A 27764-nucleotide genomic window follows, 5' to 3' on the forward strand; every position below is an offset into this window, starting at 1 on the left:
AGCCTCTGCAAACGAACTCCAGACGCGTGTGCCCCCTTGTACATCTGGCTAATGTGGGACCTGGGGAACCGAGCCTCGAACCGGGGTCCTTAGGCTTCCCAGGCAAGCACTTAACCGCTAAGCCATCTCTCCAGCCCCATCCACACACTTTTTGAGAATAGACCAGTATATGTCACTTGCCCTTTACAAATGTTTCACCGCTATTGGAGATTTCAATTTGAACTTCATGTCACTAGCATCCTTATATGTAAAAGACTATACTATTTTTATGAATTTATTTATAAGAACATCTTATGATGGAACTTCTAGTAGAACCCAAGTTGGCTTATCTAGTACCTATGTAAAGCCAGATGCAAAAAGTGATACATGCATTTGGAGTTTGTTTGCAGAGGCTAGAGACCCTGGCACAACCATTCTCTCTCTCTCTGTCCCTCCTCCCCTCTCTGCTGGCTGTGGTGGTACATACCTTTAATCCCAGCACTCAGAAGGATGAGGTAGGAGGACTGCTGTGAGTTCAAGGCCAGCCTGAGACTACATAGTGTATTCCAGGTTAGCCTCGGCTACCCGTAAAAAAACAAAACAAAAAACTAATTTCTAACCTCTGAAGTTGAGGATAACCTAGGTAAGATTATCTTTAGTTGGCACTAATATATGTTTGGATTTTACTTTCAGCTCTTTATTTACTAGCTGTTTCTCTTACAGCAAGGTCTTTGCTTCGTTATCTGTAAAACGGGATCAGTACTGGTTCCTCTTAGTCATTGCTCAGTAAATGTTGTCTATTTTTATTATTGTTATTGCTAACCTGCCACATCATCTTTTCTTACTTTATGTTTTGTGTTGGTCACTTTTCAGGATTTTGAACGTTCCAGAGCCTTCAGTTTTCTAAATGAAGTAAAGAAAAGGTTCCAGACTACTTATGGTTCAAGAGCACAGACAGCACTTCCATATGCCATGAACAGCGAGTTCTCAAGTGTCTTGGCTGCACAGCTGGTAAGATTTTACTCATAACATTTTGATTCATGTTTTCTTATTACCTTAAAGCACTATGAATATAGGGCCTCTGACCTATAAGTCTGCATAGCCATTTTAGTATGGAAAGCTAATAATTGATGATGTCCTCTATTATTAATAATCAGGATTGGGAAGACCATTAAAGATCATCTAATCAAACTAATGCTTAAATATACAGAATATGCCAAATGGTCTTTTAACTTGTATATAAACTTTCTTTCCAACCACAGTATAAGTTTAATTTTTGAACAGCTCAAATTAGTCATGTAAAAATCTATTTGTACATCTGTATAAATCCCTAATTGTCAACTCAAAGCATTTCCTTTGTTTTAAAACTTCCCTTATCTCCCTTCCCAGTCAGTCTCTTCCTAACCCTCTATCCCCAGGGAATTAATGATCTATTTTTTTTTATCATTTTAGATTAGTTTTGTGTCTTCTAGACATTTCTGTAAGTAGAATCATAGAATAGGTACTCATCCATTTTTTTACATCTTTTTTTGGTAAATCAGCAACTGATTTCCTTTTTTTGTTGAATAGTGTTATATGCATGTATCACATTGGCTTATCCATATAACTGTTGTTGGATATGTGGGCTGCTTTCAATTTTCAGTTGTCATGAGTAAAGCTGCTGTGAATTGGTCTTTGTGTGGACATATGTTTTTATTTCTCTTTTATAATCACCTAGGAATGGAATTGCTGGTTCATATGGTAAGTGATATGTAATTTAAAAATTACACTATTTTCCAAAGTTATTGTACCATTTTACATTCCTACCAGCAGTTCCAGCATTTCTGCATTCTTACAATTATTGTGTCTTTCGTTTTAGCCATTCTAATGGGTGTGCAGTGGTGTCTCATTGTGATCTTTTAAAAATATTTTTATTTGCAAGGAGGGAGAGAGAAAGACTGGTCATGCCAGGGCCTCTTGCTGCTGCAAATGAACTCCAGATGAATGCACCACTGTGCATCTGGCTTTACATGTATTAGATAATTAAATCTAGGCCATCAAGCTTTGCAAGCAAGCACCTTAACTGCTAAGCCATCTCTAGCCCCTCATTGTGTTTTTTTTTTTTCTTCTTTTTTTTTTTGAGGTAGGGTCTCACTCTGGTCCAGGCTGACCTGGAATTAACTCTGTCATCTCAGGGTATCCTTGAACTCATGGCAATCCTCCTACCTCTGCCTCCCAAGTGCTGGGATTAAAGGCGTGCGCCACCATGCCCGGCTTACATTGTGGTTTTAATTTATGTTTTTATGATATATAATGATGTTTTCTAAACCTTCCAAATTGTTCTAACCTTCCAAAATACTTTTATTTATGAGAGCATTTAAGTACAAAGATATTACTTTATGATTTTTTTGTAAAATATTTGTAGCTAGTTTTAACTTACCCATACTTTGTTTTAACATTTCCTTTGAGGTGCGTGTGTGTGTGTGTGTGTGTGTGTGTGTGTGTGTGTGTCTTAGAATGAAGTCCTTTTTAAGAAAGTACATTTTATTTATTTGAGAGAGAGATACATACATAGAGAAAGAGGCAGGCAGAGAGAGAAAGAAAGAGAGAGTTTGGACTCACCAGGGCCCAGTGAACTCCAAATACATGTGTCACTTTGTGCATCTGGCTTTATGTAGCTACTGGGGAATCAAACCCAGGCCACCAGGCTTTGCAAGCAATCATCTTTAACCACTGAGCAATCTCCAGCTCTGAAGTCCTTTTAAATTAGTTATTTATAAGCCTTTATTATCCAAGCAGTGGTTTGTTTCCTACTTCCCACTAGAAAATGTTTATATATGTGAAGTTGTCCCAAATACCACCAGCAAAAATATACCAAAAGTAGATAAGATCACCTGGCAGAAAACTTTCAAAATATCAGGGTTGTTATTAGCTCAAGGTCTTGTTGTAACCCTTTGAAAAATTGGTGTCCTCATTTATAGTAAATGGAAATAATAAAAACATCTTTTAAATTTTATTTTATTTTGATAATTTTATACATGTATATATTTTGATCATATTTACCCTGTTACACTCTTATCTCACTCCTACTACCACCAAACTCCTCCATCTTCCCAAATACTCCCCCTAATATGTAAATGTCTTTTCTTGTGACTCACTGAGTTTAGGTTTGCTTGCATGAGCATAGGTGGGGTGTTCTTTACTAGAATATGGACAATTTAGCAGGGGCTACATATACAATAATATGGCTCCCCCTCCCCCAACAACCATTAACTGCCAGTAGCTCTTTGAGGAGTGATGGGGCCTTCTTTATCCACAGGGAAATGTTGATGGCCTCAGTCTTGTGCACTAAACCACACCTACTGTGAGCTCATGAATGTAACACCCTTGCCATCTCTGGACGACAGCATTTTACAACATTCTCCCCATCCTTTGGCTCGTACATTCTTTCTACCCTGTCTTTCGTGCTATTCCCTGAGCCTTGGAGAAGGTGATATAGAAGACTCCTTGAGATCAAGCACACAATAGTCACTTGAAAGCATCTTCATCATAGAGCACTATGTAGTTGTTTGCTATGTAAGATAATGTCAAAATATGTTATCGGTGTCTTTGATTCTAGGTCTTGAGAAGCCAATGAAAATAGGATGTATGTTGTGATCCCAGCTGACAGAAGAGCTTAATACTGAGCTCGTTGGCCTACCTCATTATACTCTAGAAGCGAGGAACGATTGAGAGTGCCTGTCCTGTTCCTCCTGCCCAGTTATAGTCTTTTTTTTCCTCCTTTCTCATGTGAACACAGATTACATATCCCCTCACTTCTTACCTAAGAGTCTTATATATTTTCATATATTATAATACATTTTACTGGATTTTATGCAAGATGATATTTTATACAAAAATACATTCCATATGAAAGTAGCTTTTATATTGCCAGCATTTTCCTGTAGGTCTGTTTTTCTACTGAAGTGTCATATATCTTTTATATAATATAAACATAATTTTATAGCATTCTTTAGTGTAGGCTATCATTCCTCCTATTTTTGTTTTTCTATTGTAAATAATGCCTGGGTATCATAAGTTAAAACTTATTTTCTTATAGAAGCATCACTCCGAGAATAAGGGCCTAGACAGAGTGATGGAGACTCAAGCACAAGTGGATGAACTAAAAGGAATCATGGTCAGAAACATAGGTATGTTTTAATGGCATATTTTCATACATGAAGACAAACATGATAATAGATTACTGGATTAGAGGCACATTGCTCTAGAGAGACTGAAACAGCACTACCTTATTCTCACCATTGGAAGCTACTAACAGCTAAAATATGGAAGTTACTTACTTATGCTCTTGTATCTTATCTCTTGTATGTTTTTTCTTAGAATGTCAAAGTGTTCTTTAAATTTATTACTTAGCAGCATTGATTACCAAAAACATTATGATACTTTAACAATTTAGAATAATTTTGTCAGTGTTTTTCTGGATTCTCAAATAGCTGATAATGTTTCCAGACACTAATTGACCTCTGTAGAAAGTCTATAGCTTGATCAAATCAAAGAAAGAATTGAAACAAAAAAAATTGACTGTTGTGTTCCCCAGAAGAATAAACTGGTATGATCTCCTTCTAATGGTCTATGTTTGCTTTTATATAGAATCTGATTTAGCACATTAAAATAATCCAGAGAAAGCTAAAAACATAACTGGTAGAATGCTTGGTTCTCATTCACATAGTCCTGAATTCCATCCTCAGATGCACCAAATTAGAAAAAGAAAAGAATCTAGAGAGAGGTATCAAGTTTATTTTTAATTGGTTTATGTAGTAGTATTTAAATTTAGAATGATGCTGTTGATTTTCAGAGTTTAAGTTATCATAGTGTGGTCTCTGGACTAGGAACATTATCATTTGGCAGCTTCTTAGAAATGCACGTTTTGGGGCCCAGATCTACTAAATCAGATATTCTGGGGGTGGACAGAATTCTATCACATATTCAACATTGAGCACCACTTTTAGTCTCTCTTTTATTTTGATATCATCTTTTCTCCTATTATGAGGGTCTTGTGTAGGTAGTTCAGGCACTGTGAGGTCAATGATATCCAGGCCACTTTGTCTGAAAGATTGCATTGTAAGCAGTCCTACCCTTCCTTTGGCTCTTACATTCTTTCCACCACCTCTTCTGCAATGTATCCTGAGCACCACTTTTAAATTATCTTCTAAGGGTAATTTTTTTTTGATGTAGGGTTTTATTCTTGCCCAAACTGACCTGGAACTCATTTTGTAGTCCCAGGCTGGCCTCAAACTCACAGTTATTCTCCTACCTCTGCCTCTGGAGTGCTGGGAGTAAAGGTGTGTGCCACCATGCCCAGAAACATTTTTATAAGACATTGTTAAATATCATAAATTCCAATTTATTTATAATCTTGGCTTAACTATTTGAGTTACTTTTCCATTATAGATCATGAAAAGTCATTTCAAAAGGTCTACTCCTAGGCTATTTTCTCAAAAATGTGTTTCCATTTTGTTCCTTTAAATTTTTATCCTCTTATTTATAGTATATATTCAGTTTTGTTTTGGCAATATAGTAGACTGATTAACACATAATTAATGGAGTTTGTCACATTATGTTTTCATATCCTGTTCTGTGATTGTACGTACCTACACATTCATTAATGCAATTCTTTTTTGGGGGGGGTTGAGGTAGGGTCACACCCTGGTCCAGGCTGACCTGGAATTAACTATGTAGTCTCAGGATGGCCTTGAACTCACAGTGATCTTCCTACCTCTGCCTCCTGAGTGCTGGGATTAAAGACATGTGCCACCACTCCTGGATCATTGATGCAGTTCTTAATAAAAAGTTTATTGGCTTTCACCAAAGGTATAGTAGAATCATACATCTCTCTTTTTTCTGAGGTAATGTTTCATTCTAGCACAGGCTGTCCTAGAATTAGACCCAGGCTGGCTTTGAACTCACAGCAATCATCCTACCTCACCTTCCCAAGTGCTGAGATTAAAGGTGTGCACCACCATGCCCAGCTAGAATTATACTTACCTAAATTTGAGTCTCATTTCTATTTTCCTCTTGTTAGCCTTTGTGCAGTTATATAGCATACAGTGTTATTACAGATGCAGAAAGTTCCTAGCAAATCAGATTTTAAATTAACTACCTTTATGGGGCTGGAGAGATGGCTTAGCAGTTAAGGCACTTGGCTGTGAAGCCAAAGGACCAAAGTACTATTCTCCAGAACCCACGTAAGCCAGTTGCACAGGTGGCACATGCATCTGTAGTTCGTTTGCAGTGGCTGGAGGCCCTGGCGTGTCCATTCTCTCTCTCTCTTGCAAATAAATTAATTAATTAATTATTTAAATTAACTACCTTTAAATAACTTGTTTGTACAGCTATAAAAATGACAATTTATATACATATATATAACCATGGGATATATTTTATAATCATGGAAAATGTTAATAAAAATTAAAAAAAATAAATCAAAAACATTTCAGCTGGGCATGGTTGTACATACCTTTAATCTCAGTACTTGGTTGGCAAAGGTAGGAAGATCACTGTTTGAGGTCAGTCTGGCTACTGCAAGACCCTACCTCCAAAAAAAAAGCATTTCAAATAATTTTCCTGTGATCTTGAATAGCTTAAGTGAAATACTTCACTCATCTCACATATACAAGTCAATTTTTTAACTTTATTCACAGAATTGTGCAATCCTCACTACATTTTTATTTTATTTTAAATTTTATTTATTTATTTATTCGAGAGAGGAAAGAGAGACAGAGAGAAAGAAGAGTGGGCACACCAGCACCTCCAGCCACTGCAGACAAACTCAAGACACATGCGCCACCTAGTGCATATTGTTTATATGGGTCCTAGGAAATTGAACCTGGGTCCTTTGACTTTGCAGGCAAGTGCCTTAACCACTAAGCCATCTCTCCAGCCCCTCACTACATTTTAGAACATTTTCTTCTTCCTTCTAAAGTCACTCCTCATTTCTCTCCAAGCCCTAGGTACAAGCAATAATTAATCCCTTTTCCTAAAAATTTGTCTCTTATGGACATTTTATATAAATGGAATAGTATAATATGTGCTGTTTATCATCTTGATTTCTTTCACTTACCCTATTGATACTGAGGTTCATTCATGTAGCGTGTATCAGTGGATACTCTTATGGTTTTCGACCTTCTGATTATTAATATTATTAATGCTGCTATGGACATTAGTGTACGGTATTTGTGTTAATATGTTTTTAGTTCTCTTGATTGCATATGTAGGAATAGAATTGCTGGACTACATAGTAACTATATGTCTAACATTTTGAGGAAAGACCAAACTTCCTAAAATAGTTTATACATACTCCATAGCAATGTGTGAAGATTCCAGTTTGTGCTGGAACTTATCTTGTCAGTTTTTCATTTTCATTGTAGCTAGACTTTAAAAAAATATTTTATTTTCGAGCAGAGAGAGAACATACACACAGAGAGAGATATAGAGAGAAGATAGGCACACCAGGGCCTTTAACCATTGCAAACAAACTGCAGATGCATGTGCCACTTTGTGCATCTGGCTTATGTGGGTATTGGGGAATTGAACCAGAGTCATTAGGCTTTGCAGACAGGCACCTTAACCACCAAACCATCTCTCTAGTCTAAGTTATACAATATTAGGAGTTGAACACAGATCTTTATTACAGTAGCCTTTAATAATGTTTGTCCTGCCATTTTTAACAAGTATCATAACATTTTCTTTGTAACAGTCTTTTCTAACATTCTTCTTGTTTTGTTCCTAAGTGTTTCATTTCTGGATTTTCTGTTACATTTTTGGATTGTTAATTATAAATGTATAGAAAATATAATTGACTTCTTTATTTTGAACTTATATCACATAATCCTGTTAAATTTTTTTCCTACTTATAAAAGCCTTTTAGTGGATTCCTTAGGGTTTTTTTGTTTATTTTTATTTATTTATTTGACAGCGACAGACAGAGAGAGGAAGAGACAGAGAGAGAGAGAGAGAGAGAATGGGCACGCCAGGGCCTCCAGCCACTGCAAACGAACTCCAGACATGTGCGCCCCTTGTGCATCTGGCTAACGTGGGTCCTGGAGAATCGAGCCTTGAACCAGGGTCCTTAGGCTTCACAGGCAAACACTTAACTGCTAAGCCATCTCTGCAGCCCTTTTTTTTTTTTTTTTTTTTTTTTAAATTTTTGTTAACATTTTCCATGATTATAAAATATATCCCATGGTAATTCCCTCCCTCCCCACCCCCACACTTTCCCGTTTGAAATTCCATTCTCAATCATATTACCTCCCCATTACAATCATTGTAATTACATATATACAATATCAACCTATTAAGTATCCTCCTCCCTTCCTTTCTCCACCCTTTATGTCTCCTTTTCAACTTACTGGCCTCTGCTACTAAGTATTTTCATTCTCACACAGAAGCCCAGTCATCTGTAGCTAGGATCCCCATATGAGGGAGAACATGTGGCGCTTGGCTTTCTGGGCCTGGGTTACCTGACTTAGTATAATACTTTCCAGGTCCATCCATTTTTCTGCAAATTTCATAACTTCATTTTTCTTTACCGCTGAGTAGAACTCCATTGTACCCTTTTTTTTTTTGAGGTAGGGTCTCACTCTAGCCCAGGCTGACCTGGAATTCACTATGGAGTCTCAGGGTAGCCTCAAACTCATGGTGATCCTCCTACCTCTGCCTCCTGAGTGCTGGGATTAAAGGCGTGTACCACCATGCCTGGCTTCCTTAGGATTTTTTTGTATGCATATGTTGTCAAGCCACCTGCAAATATAGTTTTTATTTTTCTTTTCTATTCTGGATGCATCTTATTACTTTCTCTTGTTTGTTTTCTCTAGCTTGACCCTGTAGTGCAATGTTAAATAGGGGTGAAAAGAGTGGACATCGTTTTCTTATTCCCTGTTTTAGGGAGATCTTGAGAAGTCTTTCACAATCAAATATGAGGAGCTGGAGAAATGACTTAGCAATTAAGGCATTTGCCTGCAAAGCAAAAGGACCCCGGTTTGATTCCCCAGGACCCATATAAGCCAAATGCACAAGGGGCCACATGCATCTGGAGTTCCTTTGCAGTGGCTAGAGACCCTAACATGCCATTCTCTTTCTCTCTGTTTGCCTCCTTTCTCGCTTAAATAAACAAATAAATAAAATATGATGTTAGTTGTGATTGTTTTCATATATTCTCTTGATTAGATTAAGAGAATTCTCTTCTACTTTTTGCTGAATGATTTTATTTTTTATTTATTTGATTAAAAAATTATTGAAATGACTATTTGGATTTTGCTCTTTATTACTATGATGTATTATAGTAATTTATTTTCAGATATTAAGTTACCCTTGAATTTTTTAAATAAATACCACTTTATCATAGTATATAATCCTTTTTATATAGTACTAGATTCATCCTGCTAGTACTTGTTTAGTATTTTTAATGACTGTGAGAAATAGAGTCTGTTTTCTTAAACTCTTGTGATATCCTTTTTGGGAGGTGGGGAGAGACAGAGTCTCATGTAGTTCGGCTTACCATGAACTCACCATGTAACCAGGGATGACTTCAAATTTCTGATTATCTTTCCTTTATCTCCTAAGTGATGGTATTAGAGGCATGTATGTGGTGCTAGGGGTGGAACATCCCTGGCCCCTGTTGTGGTACCTCTTTTTTTGTTTGGTTGGTTGGGTTTTTTGTTGTTTTGTTTTTTTGAGGTAGGGTCTTGCTCTAGCCCAGGCTTACCTGGAATTCACTATGAAGTCTCAGGGTCGCCTCGAACTCACAGCAATCATCCTACCTCTGCCTCCCAAGTGCTGGAAGTAAAGGCGTGTGCCTCCATACCCAGCTTCTATTTTTTTTTTTAATTGTTTTGTTTGTTTATTTTTATCTATTTGAGAGCGACAGAGAGAGAGAAAGAAGCAGAGAGTGAGAGAGAAAATGGGTGCGCCAGGGCTTCCAGCCACTGCAAACGAACTCCAGACATGTGCACCCCCTTGTGCATCTGGCTAACGTGGGTCCTGGGGAGTCGAGCCTCGCACCAGGGTCCTTAGGCTTCATAGGCAAGCGCTTAACCGCTAAGCCATCTCTCCAGCCCCCTATTTTGTTTTGATAACTGGGAATATTGGCCTCATGAAAGAAGTTGAAAGTGTTGCTTTCTCTTCTGTTCTTGGAAGTTGTTTTTTTTTTTTTTTTAATTGATATTAATTCTTCTTAAATGTTTTGGAGAATTCACCTTTGAAGCCATCTGGGCTTGGACTTTTCTTGTGCAAAGCTTTTAAATTACTGACTCATCCTGTTGTAGCTCTGTTTAGATTTTCACTTTCTTTTGGAGTCCATGTTGGTAGTTTGTATCTTTATAGGAAACTGGCCCTTTTATCTAAGTTATCAAAAGTGTTGACTTAGTACTTTCAGATACTTTTTTGGGGGTAGCTGCTAGTGACTTATTCTCTCTCATTCTTGATTTTAGTAATCTGAATCTTTTCTCTTTCTTGGTTATTTTATGTGAATATCTGTTTATTTTTTGAGCTTTTTACAAGAAACAATTTGTGATTTCATTGGTTTTCCTTCTGTTCTTAGTTTCATTTTTTGTAATCTATATTCTGTTATTACTATTAGCTTTGGTTCAGTTTACTCTTCTTTTTTTTAAGTTTCATATGGGGGAATGTTAATTTGAGATTATTTGTCTAATCTTGGGCTTGGCATAATAAAATTGGTGAAGAAACAAATTTATTTTCTCACATTCCTGGAGTCTAGAAGTCCATGAACATGGCATCAAAATGATCACATTCTGATGAGGGTTCACTTCCCAGATTGCAAATGATATCTTCTTCTTATATCCTCACATGGCAGAGAGAATACTTGCTTGTTTGATGTCTCTTCTAATAAGAACACTAATCCTATAATATCTCACCTAAACCTTACTTTTCCTTCAAAAGCCATATCTCTAAATATCATGCCTGCTTTCTTCTTGTGATATGTATATGCTGTTGTAAATTTTTCTCTGTGTATTGCTCTATCCCAAAAATTTAGTATATTGTTCTTATTTTATTCATCTCAAAATATTAGTATTTATAATTTCCCTTGTGATCTCTCAATTGTGTCTTTAGTTATTTAGGAGCATGCTATTAAATTTCTACATAAATACAAATTTTCCAAATTCCTTTCTGTTTTGATTTTTAAGTACATGTAATTATTGATAGTATAATTTTACATTTTTATCCCTTTTAAACTTACAAAGGCTTATTTTTTTTTCTTTTTGGTTTTCTGAAGTGGGCATGTGTATGTGTGTAGATTTATATTACTGTTTGTTATCTTTCAACCTGAAGAAATATCTTTAGAATTTTTTATAAGGTAAGTCTGCTAGCAATTAATTCCCAGTTTTTATCTGAAATTGTTTTATTTTACCTTTTTTCTTTTTCTTTTCTTTTTTTTTTTTTTTTTTTTTTTGAGGTATGGTCTCACTCTAGTCCAGGCTGATCTGGAATTCACTGTGGAGTCTCAGGATGGCCTTGAACTTACAGTGATCCTCCTACCTTTGCCTCCTGAGTGCTGGATTAAAGGCATGCACCACCACACCTAGCCCTAACTTTTATTTTTGAAAGCTTTTTGTTGGTTATTATTCTTAGTCAAAGCATTATTTTCTGTCATCATTTAAAATATATTGTTAGCTGCCTTCTGATCTCCATTGTTTCATATGGAAAGTTTTCTTTTTGTTCATTTTGTTTATAATTTTTTTTTTGAGGTAGGGTTTCACACTAGCTCAGGCTGACCTGAAATTCACTACATAGTCTCAGCATGGGCTTGAACTCATGGCAATTCTCCTACCTCTGCCCCCCAAATGCTGGGATTAAAGGCATGCACCACCATGCCCAGCTGTTTATAAAATTTTATTTACTTATTTATTTTGGCTTTTTCATGTAGAATTAGAAAGTTGTTGTTTTTTTTTTAAATTTTACCTTGTATTTGATGAGTTTCTTCTTTTGATGCTTTTAAGATTGTATTTGTTTTAGCTTACATGTATCTAGTTATATCTCCCTCTGTATCTCCTGTTTGTGATTTGTTGATCTTTTTCTTTTTTTGTTTGTTTTTGGTTTTGGAAGTAGGGTCTCACTATACTCTAGGCTTATCTGGAACTCACTTTGTAGCCCCAGGCTGACCCTGAACTCATGGCAATCTTCTTATCTCTACCACCCTAGTGACCACACATGACTTAATCTTTTTAAATGTGTAAATTGTTCATAAAATTTGGGACATTTTCACTATAATTAAAAAAAATTTCTCATGTTTCTAGCTTCTTTTCTGGTATGTCCATTACTCATATGTTGGTAAACTTCTGGTGTCCCATATTTCTCTGACTCTATTTTTCTTTCATTCTTTTCACTTTTATTTTTATGAGTCTCTATTTTTCTTTGTTCAACTGGTAATTTCATTCAATCTGAATAGCTTTCTTGACATATCTTCAAGTTTACTGATTCTTCTGCTTTCTTCAATCTACTGTTGATTTCTTAGAGTGAAATTTTAATTTCTTTTATTGTACTTAGTTTCCACTTAGTTATTCTGTCTTTAATTTACTCTTTTATGCTAAGTTTTTATTTATTTGAGAGGGAGAGAGAGAGAAAATAGGCACACCAACTCCTTCAACCACTATAAACAAACTCCAGATACATGTACCGTCTTGTGTATCTGGCTTACGTGGGTCCTGAGGGATTGAACCTGGGTCCTTTGGCTTTGCAGGTAAGTGCCTCAACTGCTAAGTCATCCCTCCAGCCCTGCTTTCCTTTTTTTAAATTTTTTGTTTATTCTTATTTATTTGAGAGCGACAGAGAGAGAAAGAGGCAGAAAGAGAGGAGAGAATGGATGTGCCAGGACCTTCACCCACTGCAAACAAACTCCAGACGCATGCACTCCCTTGTGCATCTGGCTAATGTCCTAGGGAATCAAGCCTCTAACTGGGGTCCATAGGCTTCACAGGCAAGCGCTTAACTGCTAAGCCATCTCTCCAGCCCCCCTGCTTTTTTTTTAAATTAGTTTTGTACTCAATGAATACAGTCAAGTTGGTACCATTGTTAACCTCCTCCCTGTCCTCCCCCCCTCCGGTTAGCCATCAGTTATGGTAGGAAATATCTCTGTGTATCATGATCCAACATGTGGCTCTGACATTCTTTCTACCCCCTCTTCCACAAATTTCCCTGAGCTGTGTTGGGTTCATTTTAGGTCTGCTTCAGTGATGAGGTCTTGGCAGCCTCTGTGTCCCTGGATCTCTGGTTTGGTAGGAATTGATTGTTCTCTGTGTCTACCTCCTTCAACCTTGTGCTGGTGCCAGGTTCACCAAGAAAGCAGCACTCTTGCTTGTTTCCCCAATTATTCATAGTTTCAGCTGAGGCCTTTTTGAGGTATGATGGATTGGTTGTCTTCTTAGGAGCTGAGTCTATCTGAAAAAGATAAGCAGATTCTCTGATGGAGAGTCAAGTTAGCACTAGATAAATGGGATAACCATTATTTTTTAGAGAGCATTTAATAGGTGTAGGCCCTTTTGTAGCCCACGATTGGTGGGAGCTTGATAATGGAGAGTGGGTTTATGTTTGGATATGGTTCTGACTTGTTTCCCAGCTCCAGCTATGGGTTCTGTTCCACTGAACAGATCAGTTAGCTAAATCAAGAGCAGTTGGTTTTCCACCATGGCTGTGCTTGCACTTGTGATTACACTTGTGTGAGCATCACATCAGGTTGTTTGCCTTTAAGTAGGTTAGACCATGAGTTGCTTGGACAGATACTGGACATTTTTCCTCAGTTGCTCATATAGTACCTTCTGGCACTAAATGCACTGTCTGGGGACTGACTCTCTTCCAGCTTCCAGCCATGTCACTCCATGTTATGTGCCAACAGCATATGGTGTCTTCAGCAGTAGGGTCTTACCACTAACCTTTGGTGGGTCATCAAGTACTCTGACAGAAATCTGCCTTCTTTTGGGAAACCTTGTAGGTCTCTGTGATCAAAAGCTCATTGTGGATGATAGCCACCTGCTGGTACTGGGAGTTCCAGTTCAGTGCCCAAGACGAGAAGGAAGAAAAAGATAAGTAATATAAAAGAGATAGAAAGAAAAGGGGTTTTTTGTTTTGTTTTGTTTTCACTTTCGAGGTAGGGTCTCACTCTAGCCCAGGCTCACCTGGAATTCACTATGTAGTCTCAGGCTGGTCTCAAACTCAGAGCAATTCTCCTACCTCAGCCTCCCAAGTGCTAGGCTTAAAGGCATGTGCCACCATGCCCAGTCTTCTTTTACTTCTTTAAGCATGGTTTCCTTTAGTTCACCAAGCATATTTATTATGGAGGCTTTAATTTTTTTTTTTTTACTAAGTTTAACAGCTGGATTGCTTCAAAGTCATTTTCTTTTTTTAAAAAAAAAATTTTTTTGAGGCAAGCCCAACAGACTGGCCTTTCTTTAACGCAAGAGAGAGAGAGAAAGAGAAAAAAAAAATGAACAAGAGAGTTGGCATACCAGGGCCTCTAGCCTCTGCAATTGAAGTCCAGACACATGTGCCACCTTGTACACTTGTGTCACTTGTGCATCTGTCTTACATGGGATCTGGAGAGTCAAACATGAGTCCTTAGGCTTTACATGCAAGTACCTTAACCACTAAGCAATCTTCCCAGCCCTCAAAGTCATTTTCTATTCCCTGTTCTTTTTCCTATATATGGATCATACTCTTAGGATTATTTTCATATCTCATTTTTGTTGAGATTGGATTCTATATAGTATATTTATTACCCTGATCCCCTAGGGGTTTATTTGCTTATTTGTTTAGTGACTCATTGGACTTCTTCATTGAAGTCAATTCTTTCACAGTGTTCATATTCTGATGTCACCCCCTCAAAGGGAATAGCCTTGGGCTTGTGCACTGTCAACCTGGAATAACACAACTCTACTCAAACTACTGCAAGCTACTCTACTCTAGCTGCTGCAAACAGACTCTGGATACATGTGCCACTTTGTGCATCTGGCTTTACATGGGTACTGGGTAATCGCACTTGGGTCATTAGATTTTGCAGGCAAGTGTATTAACTGCTGACCCATCTCTCCAGCCCCTTGATTTTCTTGTTAAGTTTCTTCCTTCACTGGCTGCTTTTTATAGTGACCCAGACATAAGTTGCTCCAGTGTGATCTGAGATTTGGGCTGTATTGTAGGAACATACTTAAAGACTTGTTTTGACCCGAGAAGGACTCTCTTTAGCTCCCTTATTTCATTTCTCTGTTATTCTAAAGAGCCTGTAGTTTAGTATATTTTTCTCTGAACTACCTATGGTATTTTATTTGCTTGCCTTCAAAATCTCTTAATTTGGATTCAGCCTTTAGGCTTTAACTGCCCTATAGTCTGTTTATAATAAAGTTTGCTCCCCTCAGGCAAAGTTGATCTCAATCTTGCCTCTCCCCCTGGGAAAAATCTCTGAGCTATTGCTGTGGAGCTATTAGCAGTGACAGTGGACTGCTTCTTGGAGTGACATTCTTGTTTTACCAGTGAGAGACTGGATGGGTAACCTTGTTTTTCTTAGCTTGTTTTCACCAGAATGGTACATATACTCTATAAGCAAGTGGATGTGCAGGTAATTGAGGCCTAGTATGCTTGGTCTACCACCTGACATGGTAGAGTTTCCCTCCCCTAAGTGCATAAATGATGGGAGCCTCAAACCTATCAGGCATTTCTTTCTGTAACAGCACTTCTGAAACACAGAAATGAGTATAGAAAAGTATGAGAAATGCTGGTACCTGTTCTTCCTTGGGAAAGAGTATAGCCCCTTGACTGGGGTTTCAGGGTCAGGGAGCCCCCAGACTGTATTTGCCAGGAGCAGTTTTATCTCACTGAACTGAGATAGGGATCAGGTCATGGCTCAATGTCATTGACTTTCATAGTTATAACAAAGATTAGTTAATTTTCTTTTATAAAAATGTTTCTTGGGGCTGGAGAGATGGCTTAGCGGTTAAGCGCTTACCTGCGAAGCCTAAGGACCCCGGTTCAATCTCAATTTCCCAGGACCCACGCAAGCCAGATGCACAAGGAGATACATGCATCTGGAGTTTGTTTGTAGTGGCTAGAGGCCCTGGCACGTCCATATTCATTCTCATTCTCTTTCTCTTTCTCTTTCTCTCTCCCTCCCTTCCTCTCTCTCTCCTTCCCTCCCTCCCTCTTTTTCTGTCTGTAACTGTCAGATAAATAAAAAATTTTTTAAATGTTTCTCCATTTGCTATATTTCCTTAGGACATACATAACTTCCAAGAGCTTTAAATAGCAGGTTTTATTTTAAAAAAAATTTCATTAGTGATGATAGTTTTGTTTGACAGAGGGTTTAAGGAGTCCCTCATGCCACAGTTTTGCAAGTGTCTTACTCAGGTATTTGGAGGCCATATTCATTGACTCTCATGCCCTCAATTCAGGGACTTACACACTACTGATCTTGAGTTAAATCTGGTCTGCTTCTTGTTTTCTCCATAAATTTTTGTTAAAACACAGCCATGCCCATCCATTTATATCTGTCTGACACAGAGGAGTAATTGCAAGACAGAATGTATGTATAGCCTACAAAGCATGAAATTTTTATTATTTGGGCTTTTATAGAAAAATATGGCAACCCCAGATTTAGTTAAGCTAAAATATTTTTAAATACTTTATTTATTTGTGTATGTGTGTGTGTGCGCGCGCATGCATGTGTGCATGTGCACGTGTGCATTCATGTCAGGATCTCCTGCCACTGCAAATGAACACCAGACACGTGTGTAGCCTTTTGTGTCTTCCTTAACATAAGTGCTGGGAAATTGAAACCAGGTTGGCACACTTTGCAAGCAAGTGCCTGTAACCTCTGAGCCATCTCCCCAGGTCCTGAAATATTTTTTTAGCTTATAAAGGCAAAAAGAGGTTTATTTTGTTTTATGATTCTGTGGGTTCTAGTCCAAGATCAGGTGATCTTATTGCTTTTGCTTCCAAGAAGGACAGAACATTATGATAGGATAGTTTTAATTATTGAAAAGAAGCATAAGTAGTTCTGTAATAAATATCACTTGACACAAATTCCACTTGTGATTAAAATTTGATTTTGGTTAAAACAAGGAGAAAATTGGGCTGGAGATATGACTTAGCAGTTAAGGTGCTTGCTGGCAAAGCCAAAGGACCCAAGTTCTAGTACCCAGGACCCATGTAAGTCAGATATACAAGGTAGCACATGTGTCTGGAGTTCATTTGCAGTGGCTGGAAGCCCTGGCATGCCCATTTGTTCTTTCCCCACCCACAAATAAAAAAAAAACAAGGGCTGGAGAGATGGCTTAGCAGTTAAGGCACTTTCCTGCAAAGCCAAAGGACCCAGGTTCGACTCCCCAGGACCCACGTAAACCAAATGCACAAGAAGGTCCACATGTCTGGAGTTCGTTTGCAGTGGCTGGAGGCCTTGGTGCACCCATTCTCTCTCTCTCTCTCTCTCTCTCTCTCTCTCTCTCTCTCTCTCTTCCTGCCTACTTCTGTATCTCTCTCTCTCAAATAAATAGATAACAATAAAATAAAAAGGAGAAAATTGTATATTTATAATGTTTTTTCTTTAATATTTCCAGATTTGGTTGCTCAACGAGGAGAAAGATTAGAATTATTGATAGATAAAACAGAAAACCTCGTGGATTCTGTAAGTAATAGAATTCAATTATTTTCAAGATATAAAGTAGAAAAACTGTAATAATGGCTAATAGGGAAATGCTTTAAATAAATATTCAGATAGTTTGTATCTTTGTTTCTTTTCTCTTTTCCATTGTGTCATATTATCAAAGGAGGGTAACAGTGAGAGAGAAAAAAAAATCACAATTTTCTACTACCCATTAAGGAAGCTCTAGTTTATAGAAATCACTCAATATACAGAACCAATTTTATACAGCTTAGATATATAGGTTTTGGACTGATAAATATTTTATCACCTAGCTAATGTACCTTTTGCTAGAAAATTGTTTAAAAATGAAATGCAAGTATCAGCTAGTTGTGATTTAATGTGAATCCTGAAGCTGAGCAACATTTTAAAATATACTTATATTTAATTTTTTGGTTTATTATTTATTTATTTGAGAGCAACAGACAGAGAAAGAGGGAAGGGGAGAGAGAGATTGAGAGAGAGAGAATATGGGCATGCCTGGGCCTCCAGCCACTGCAAATAAACTCCAGATGCAAGCACCACCTTATTCATCTGGCTTGCATGGGTCCTGGGGAATCGAGCCTTGAACTGGGGTCCTTAGGCTTCACAGGTAAGCGCTTAACCACTAAGCCGTCTCTCCAGCCCTTAAATTTATTTTTATTAGATATGGACATACTTAGTATGTAAACAACACATGTTGGTACCATGGTTTCCCTCATCCCTGCCTCTTTTCCAAAGAGCCCCTCCTTGTTGGGGATGCAGGTCAACCCCATGGGAATTGTGGATGATGCATATGGGGGCAGCAGTCAGTTATGGGGAAGAGGCAATGTCTGTGCATAATGTCCCAACTTGTGGCTCTTAAAATCTTTCTGTCCCCTCTTCTGCAAAATTCCCTGAGCTGTGTTAGGTTTATTTTAAGTCTACTTCATTGATGGACTCTTAGGAGCCTCTGGATCTCTGCTTTGGTAGGTGTTGAGTGTCCTCAGTGTCTACCTCCTTCACCCTGTGCTGATATCAGGTTCACCAAGAAAGCAGCACTCTTGCTCATTGCCTCAATTCCTCTGGTTTTAGCTGGGGCCCGGGAAAAGTGTTATGGGTTGTTTATCTCCTCAGGTCCCGCTCCCATCTGAAAAAGAAGCAGAATTTCCAATGGAGAGTGAAGTCAGCACCAGTTAAATGGGATAACCATTATTAATCTAGAGAGAATTTAAAGGGTATAGACCCTCTTATAGCCCAACATTAGTGGGATCTTGACATTGGAAATCAAAATCATTATCTGGATATGATTCTGACTTGTTTCCCAGTTCCAGATATGGTTTCCTTTCCACTAAGTGGATCCATTAGCCAATCCAAGAGCAGTTGGTTACCCACTATGGCTTTGTGCCACTATTTCACTTATGTAAGGATCATGTCAGGTTGTTTGGTCTGAGTAGCTTAGACTTTGAGTTGCTGGGACAGATGTTCGGCTACTTTCCCTGGTGGCTCATGTAGTGCCTTCCTTCACTAGATCAGCTGTCTGGGGACTGGCTCTCTTCCGGATTACAACCATGCCAACAGTGTATGGTATCTTCAATAGTAGGGTCTTAACCATTAACCTCTGGTGGGTAATCATGTGCTCTGACAGAAGTCTGAATTGTTTGTTTTGGGAAACCTTGTAGGTCTCTCCAGTCAACAATGAGCAACATTTTGATGTTATGGAGAAATATCTTGATATTTCCTCATATCAAGCCAAAGACATAGATTAAAAAGAGCCACTAAGGGGCTGGAGAGGTGGCTCAGTGGTTAAAGTGCTTGCTTGTAAAGTCTAAATGGCCCAAGTTTGTGTCCCCAGTACCCACATAAAGCCAGATACACAAAATGGCACTTGTGTCTAGAGTTCTTTTGCAGTGACAGGAAGCCCTGACATGCCTATTCTCTCTATCTATATATTTTCCATGTTTTAGTAAGAATAAAGGTTTTGAAGAAAGATGATAAATATATAGTTTGGGTCTATACAATTATTATAAATTTAAATTTAGTGTAGCATTTTATCTCTTGAAATAAGTCAGTGATTGATCATGTTCACTATGAGTGACAGTAAGATTACACTGGTTAAGAACAGAAACTCTAGAATAAATTCCATCTCTGTCATTTGCTAGTTGTATGACCTTAAGCAAGTAACTTAGCCTCTTGTGTCTCAGTCTTCATAATCTTGTAGAAAGGAGATGGGCCTATTTCATAGTTTTGAGAATTAAATATGGTACGTACAAAGTGCCTGACATAGCATCTGGTGTGTTGTAAAAGCTATTTGAATGTTTTAATTAATTTTATAGTGGCATCTATTAATTTCAGGTTTTAGGAGGATATATGACCACTTTTGAGCTTTACAGTAGTTTATAAGTATTTTTTTAAAAGCAAAGCCTGTGGTAATTGAAAGAATGGTACCATGTGAAAAATCCAAGCATCTGGATTGTAGATCTCATTTTGAGACTCATTGTTGTAGTACAAAGTAGGTAAAGAAGTATCTGATCACAGATCTATAAACAAATTTCTTTGTTGTTTTCAGTTTTCGTCTTTCTTGGCTGTATTTAATCCTTGAAGATTATCCTACTTAGCTGAAATGGTATTTTTGCCAGTATTAATAAAATTATGCTTTCCAATTAAGTCAATTTTGTTAATTATATGTTACAGAATACCTAACAATACTAATCAATTAGCAGGTGTCTCTCTTAAAAGTTGAATAATATGGACAGGCAGTTCAACTTTTCTTTAACATTCTTATAGGGATGTTTCTTTTTCTCCACTTACCCCACCCCAATAGCAAAGGATGTTTTAGTAAATTGTAACAATTTTTTATAGCTAAGCTGTTTTTATACAAATGACTTGCCAATGTTAAATCACCCAACTATATTTAGATTTATTAATTTCATTGGTTACCAGCTTTTCTAATCTATGTTATCTTCCTCTTGAGAAATTTTTTAAAAACTGTACCATTTAAAGGGGACAGTTCCCCAAATCAGCCTTATTTCTGATACTTAACTGCAAGTATTAAGTACAAGTTGTTTGGGTTCCCAGAAATATCATAAGATTTAATAACTCCCTAAAAGAAGTCACAGAACTCCATAAATGCTATTGTATTTAAAGTGATGATGGGAGAAATAATAAAAGGAATACAAGGGCTTGGAGAGATGGTTTAGCAGTTAAACGCTTGCCTGTGAAGCCTAAGGACCCAGTTCGAGGCTTGATTCCCCAGGAACCATGTAAGTCAGATGCACCCTGAGAATACAGAGTGAATTCCAGTTCAGCCTGGGCTAGAGTGAAACCCTACCTCAAAAAAATAAAATAAAATAAAATAAAATAAAAAAGGATACAAATTGGAAAGGAAGAAGGCAAACTAACTTTGTATTTGCAGATAATATGATTCTGTATTTAAGAAACTAAAGATTCTACAAGAAAACCCCTAGAGCTGATAAACACTTTCAGCAAAGTGGCAAGATACAAAGTTGGCATATAAAAAGCAGTAGCCTTCTTATATACAAATAATAAACATACTGAGAAAGAAATCAGGGAAACAGTCCATTCACAATAGCCACAAACATATTAAATATCCCTAACCAAGGAAATGAAAGAACCTTAAAATAAAAACTTTAAAACACTAAAGAAAGAAACTGAGGAAAACACTAGAAAATGCTCATGGGTTGGAAGAATTAATATTGTGAAAAAGGACATCCTGCCAAAAGCAGTAAACATACTCAATGCAATTTCACTAAAAGTTCCAGCACCATTCTTAACAGAAATAGAAAAAGTAATCTTAAAATTCATATACCAACCAAAGTACCAACCAAAGATTTCCTCAGCAAAAAGAATACTGCTAGAGTTACACTATATCTGACTCTAAGTCATACTATAAAGCCATAGGTAATAAAAACAGGATGGTACTGGCACAAAACAGACACATATATTAGTGAAATAGAAGATCCAGACATAAGTTCATCTAACTACAAAAACCTGATTTTGGCAAAGAGGCCAGAAACCCACATTTGAAAAAAGACTGCATTTCAACAAGTGGTGCTGGGAAACCTAGATATCTACATACAAGAGAATTAATCTAAACCGGGCATGGTGGTGCATGCCTTTAATCCCAGCACTCAGGAGGCAGAGGTAGGAGGATCGCCATGAGTTCAAGGCCACCCTGAGACTCCATAGTGAATTCAAGGTCAGCCTGGGCTAGAGTGAGACCCTACCTCAAAAAACCGAAAAAAAAAAAAAAGAATTTAGACCCTGATCTGTCACCCTACACAAAAGTTCACTCCCAGTAGGTTAGAGAACTCAATATAAGCCGTAAAACCCTGAAATTTCTAGAGGAAAATAATACAGACATAGGGAAAGCATTTTTTGAGGAGCAAACAAAAAAGGGCAGAAAACTGAACAAGAGTTCTCAAAAGAAATACAAAGGGCTTATAAATATTTAAAAGAATGTTCAATGTCTTTAGCATCAAGGAAGTGCAAATTTTAAAAATTTTGAGATTTCATCTCATATCCATCAAAATGATCACCATCAAAAAATCAAATGACAGATATTGTCATGGGTGTGGGAATAGAGGAACTCTTATTCATTTTTGGTAAGGATATAAACTGGCATACCACTATGGAAATCACCATGAAGTTTTCTCAAAAACCTAAACATTGATATACCATGTGATTATACCACTCCTGAGCACATAAGGACTGCACACTTCATTATAGAAATACTTGCTCAGCCATGCTTGTTGCTGTTCTATTTACAATATCTGGGAAAAGAAATCAGCCTAGATGTACCTCAACTGATGAATGGATAATGAAGATGTGGTATGTATACATAGTGAAGTTCTGTTCAGCTGTAACGAAAATGAAATTAGGAAAATAGTAAGAAAAATGGATAGATCTGATATGATGGAGAATGGAATGTCAAAGGGGAAAGTGGGGGTGGGGGGAGGGAGGGTATTACCATGGGATTTTTTTTATAATCATGGGAAATGTTAATAAAAATTAAATAAAAATAAAAAAATTTTAAAAAATGGATAGATCTGGATAAACTTATACTAAGTGAGGTAACTCAGGCACATAAAGACAAATACCACATGAGCTATATCCTCAGCCTTGTTTCCTTGATATCCTTTTCTAATAGATAATTACTTAGATAGTAACAATGTGATTTTTACAGAAAGATTTTAAAGGAGTACTTTGAGTCATTATCCTGAGTATATGAGCTGACTGTTGCATTTGTGATCTCACAGTAGAGGTTATTTACCACCATAACACTTGCACAAATTGAGCCCATCAACAAGTTGACATAGGTGGACAAAAGGAATGAAACATCAAAACACAAAGACTACTTGGAAAGAGAACGGGGCTCAGTAGAATAAAGGTCGAAGAGGGGGACAAAAGAGAGCAATAGGAGGGGAATGTGGTCAAATTTTAATATATTGCATCTATTAAAATCCTTCATAAAAGAGTTGTGATTTGTTATAGGCAGAGATACACATTTATATTCACCAAGGGAAGTTTTGGAATTTGGGAAAGTGCCAAATGTGGGACTTCTGTTGTCCTCAAGGAGTCAGGACACATTATTTTCCTGGCATAGTTGTATAACATCATTCAGGGAGTATTGTCTAAAACTTTGTTCAGTTTTTTTGAGTTTCATTACATAGACATGATTGGCTGACTGGCTGGTAGCTTGATCTAGTTGCAGCTCTCCCAGTATCACTTATACCCTCCTGGATCATATGATTGACTTTTCTTTGTGACTAGCCTCCACCATAAATCACATTGTTACTATCTAAGTAATTACCTATTAGAAAAGGATATCAAGGAAACAAGCCTGAGGATATAGCTCTGTGGTGAAATATTTGCCTAGCATGTGCAAGGCTCTGGGTTCAATCCCTATCACCACATACAAAAAAGCACAGTTATTTTTATGTTAGTGTAAGAAAAACTTTAACACTTTGGAAGAAATTTAACCAAGAAGGAGAGATTTCTGTACTAAAAACTATAAAATGTTGATTAAAAAATAAAAAAAAACAGACATGGTAGTGCATGTCTGTAATCCCAGTATTTGGGAGGTGAAGGCAGTAGAACCAATAGTTCAAAGACATCCTCACCTATATAGTAAATTTAAGGCAAACCTAGGATGCACAAGACCCTGTCTCAAACAAAAAAAGAAGACACAAAAAACGTTCATAGATTCTAAGACTATTATTTTTTTAATTATTTATTTATTTATTTGAGAGCGACAGACACAGAGAGAAAGACAGATAGAGGGAGAGAGAGAGAATGCACGCGCCAGGGCCTCCGGCCACTGCAAACGAACTCCAGACGCGTGTGCCCCCTTGTGCATCTGGCTAATGTGGGACCTGGGGAACCGAGCCTCGAACCAGGGTCCTTAGGCTTCACAGGCAAGCGCTTAACCGCTAAGCCATCTCTCCAGCCCCTAAGACTATTATTAAAATAGCTATTCTACCCAAAATATTGTACATTTTTAATGAAATCCCCACTCACAAAATAGAGAAGACAATTCAAAACTTTATAAGGAACCACAAAGACCCCAAATATACAGAGCAGTCTCAAGGAAAACAACAACAACAACAAAAAAAGTTAGAAGCCAGTCGAGGTGGCACATGCCTTTAATCCCAGCACTCGGGAGGCAGAGGTAGGAGGATCGCCATGAGCTCGAGGCCACCCTGAGACTCCATAGTGAATTCCAGGACAGCCTGGGCTAGAGTGAGACCCTACCTCAAAAAAAAAAAAAACACACAAAAAGTTAGAGATATCATACTTAAAGGGTTCAAATTATAAGGCTATAATAATCAAAACAATATGGATCTTACATAAAAAGAGGCACCTAGCAAAATGGTAAAAAAAAAAAAACAAAACACAGAAACAAACCCACACATATGTAGTTCATATATATGATTTATGATGTTTAACAAAGATGCCAAGAACATGAAGTAGAGAGAGATCACTCTTTTCAATACAATAAAACTAGATAGTGCAAAAGACTGAAATTACACCCTTGTCTTAGAAAAAATAACATGGACTAAAGACCCCAAATTTTAAAGCTCTTATGTGGTGGTTTAATTGTAATTGTATGTCCCCTATAACCTTAGGGATTTTTGATTAAGATTAAGCTTCCTACTTAAGTCTCTAGAAAGTAGAACCCTGATGGAGGAGGTATGTCATTGGGGTCAGATCTTGAGTCCAGTCCTGCTAGGTGTGCTAAAAACCAGCTTGAGCTCTGGCTGTTCATGTTTGCTGACTATTGTTTCTGCTGTGGATGTGTGCTAGAGTAAGTCAACTTCTTCTGCCATGATGAAACTTCCCCTGAAATCTGTAAGCCTGAAATAAACCCTTTCCTCATATAAGCTGCTTCTGGTTGGATATTTTTCCTATCAATGAGAAGGTAACTGCAACAGAAAATTGGTACCAGGAATGGAATTGTTGCTGTAATGAATCTATCCATGTGGTTTTTGATCTTTTGGAATGTTTGCAGGAGGAAGGATTTGTTACTTTGGACTAGAGAAGCCTTGCAGTGCTGTAAGACAAAGTTTGATGGACTATTCTAGTGAGGGTTTGAAAATGTTACATGCAAAGAGAATTATGGACTGCGAAGGCTTGGCTTAGGAATTTTTAAAGGGGAAGGAGAGAACATTGTTGGAACTAGGCTGCTAGTGAAAAGGCTGGTTGTGTACTGCCTGTGTCCTGAGAATTTGAACAAAATTGTGTTTAAAAGTGATGAGTGGAGGGCTGGAGATACGGCTTAGTGGTTAATGCACTTGCCTGCAAAGCCAAAGGACCCAGGTTCAACTCCCCAGACCCACATAAGCCAGATGCACAAGGAGGCACACACATCTGGAATTTGTTTGCAATGGCTTGAGGCCCTGGCATACCCATATTCTCTCCCTCCCTCCCTCCCTCCCTCCCTCCCTCCCTCTCTCTCTCTCTCTCTCTCTCTCCCTCCCTGCCTGTCTCTGTATCTACTTCTCAAATAAATAAATAAAAATAAAATGGTTTTTTTTTTTAAGTGATGAGTGGAAGATTTAACAGAAAGATGAAAGATCACACTTTATCACAGGAAAAATTCGAGCAAGTTTGAAGATATAGGTAGAGACTAGTTTTGTGTTACTTAAGCTGTAGTTGTTAAGGGAGATTACCACCATAAAGGGTGGGCCAACTGCTTTGCATTTGGACAATGGAAATGATACCCTGAGGGTAAGTTATGGAAGGCTCAAGCTGGTAATAATACCAGTACTTTTGAAAGTAGATAGCTTGAAGGTAAGACTAGTGAAAGAGTATACTGCTCTTTAAGGTCAAGCTTTATTCCTCACCTGGTCTTACAAATTTAGCTATGCTGCCCACCTAGCGCTGGTTTTGGAAGCATGAAAATGTAGGAAGGATGACATGAAGTGCACACGGTTCCAGAAGCTGTTGAAATGTGGCATGTGAAGCAGGGTTGAAATCCCTGTATGGGTAAAGCCATTGTATGGAGCTATAAGATGAACTGTGGTTTGCAGTATAGATTTCAAGATGTTTTGGATATTCTGGGACTGTGGAGCTGCCATGGAGAGCTGCTGTCTTGGAATGGAGTTTTCCCCAAGCTGCTTGGCCCAGCTGGAGGGGCAGAACTGCAGCCCAGAGACTTGTCACAGGATATGGGTGTTTGACTTGGAACTGCAGATGTTTGATGTTTACCTACTGATAATTGATTTTGTATTGGTCCAATCTTTCCTTGTTAAGCCTTTTTGCAATGGAAATGTTTACGTTGTGCTGTTATGTGTTAGAAGTATGTAACTTGTGTTTTGATTTTATAGGGCTCACAGTTAAGATACAGTCTTGAATCTCAGATAAGACTTGGGACTTTGGAACAATGTTAAAGTTGGTAAAGACTGTGAGTACCTTTGAAGTTGAACTGAGTACATTTTGCATTGTGAGATGATCAAGAGCCTATGGGGGCCTAGGAGCAGAATGTGGTGGTTTCAATGTAAATGTGTGCCCCCCCCCATAGACTTAGGGATTCTTGACTAAGGTTAAGCTTCCTACTTAAATCTTTAGCAGGTAGAACCCTGTTAGAGGAGGTATGTCACTAGGGGTGGCTCTTGAGTCCATCCCTACTAAGTGTGTTCAGAGTATCACTGCAAAAGACAGAGCTCTTACCTCAAAGGGAATAAGAGATAGATTATTCTGGAGCCAAATATGAGTGACCATGGCCCAGGAATACACATTTAGGCTACCTCAAATTCCATGTTCCAGTGTATTAACAATTTCATGAAGGTTTTATAGTTACAGGACAAAAGAAAGTAATAAATCAAGGCACTTTTCAAATACATTGGCTGACCATCAAGTAAGCAGGTTATAGCAAAGCAGGGAAATCTCCACCATAGGCCTCAGATGCTATCTGATGACATTCTTAGCCCTTGGGTTGGTAGAAGCTGGGGTCTATTTTCACATTTCAAAAAGGATTACACCTTATCAACTGATAGCCACCAGGATGTTAGTTCTTACACAGAGGTGGGCAATAAGTGGCTGTTGAGGGGCAGAAGGTAGTCCAAGGTAATTTGGCTCTGACTTGCAACATTCCATCTCACTGTGATCACAGGAGCTTTATCAGTCCATTCAGCCTTGTTGGAAGTAGGTGTAGCAGATAGAGCTGTTTTATGGGAACTTTTAGTTTACCGAGCCAGGTTGAGCTTTGACTATTCATGCTTGCTGGCTATTGGTTTTGCCTCTCCTCTTTGAATGTATACAGGAGTGAGCCAGCTGCTTCTGCCATGATGAAGCTTCCCCTGGAATCTATAAGCCTTTCCTCCCATAAGCTGCTGCTGGTTGTATGTTTGTTCCAGCAGTGAAGAAGTAACTGCAACATCTTAGAAGAAAATATAAGTGAAAGACTTCTGGACATTGTTTCAGACAATGATTTTCTGGATATGACAATGAAATTTCAGGCAATAAAACCCAAAACAAGCAAATGGAACTATGTCAGAATACAAAGTTTCTGCATAGTAAACAATAAGCAACAGAAAAGGAACATCTATATTGATAAAATGTTTATAAACCATATACCTGATGAAGTAGTTAGTATTCAAAATGTATTTTTAAAAATTCACATGACTCGACT

The 27764-nt window shown here is 37.8% G+C and overlaps 1 protein-coding gene across 1 annotated transcript in view; it reads left to right on the forward strand.

The window, feature by feature from the left end:
* The window catches only part of Vamp7 (vesicle associated membrane protein 7), a 50863-nt gene that overhangs the window by 15080 nt on the left and 8019 nt on the right, over nt 1-27764 (forward strand). The window contains exons 4-6 of the mRNA XM_004672649.2: nt 853-990; nt 4058-4148; nt 17571-17638. Coding sequence (XP_004672706.1) covers nt 853-990; nt 4058-4148; nt 17571-17638 — 297 coding nt within the window. The remainder of the gene's footprint in view (nt 1-852; nt 991-4057; nt 4149-17570; nt 17639-27764) is intronic.

Source organism: Jaculus jaculus, chromosome X (genome assembly GCF_020740685.1).
Source record: "Jaculus jaculus isolate mJacJac1 chromosome X, mJacJac1.mat.Y.cur, whole genome shotgun sequence".
In the NCBI taxonomy this organism is placed as follows: domain Eukaryota; kingdom Metazoa; phylum Chordata; class Mammalia; order Rodentia; family Dipodidae; genus Jaculus; species Jaculus jaculus.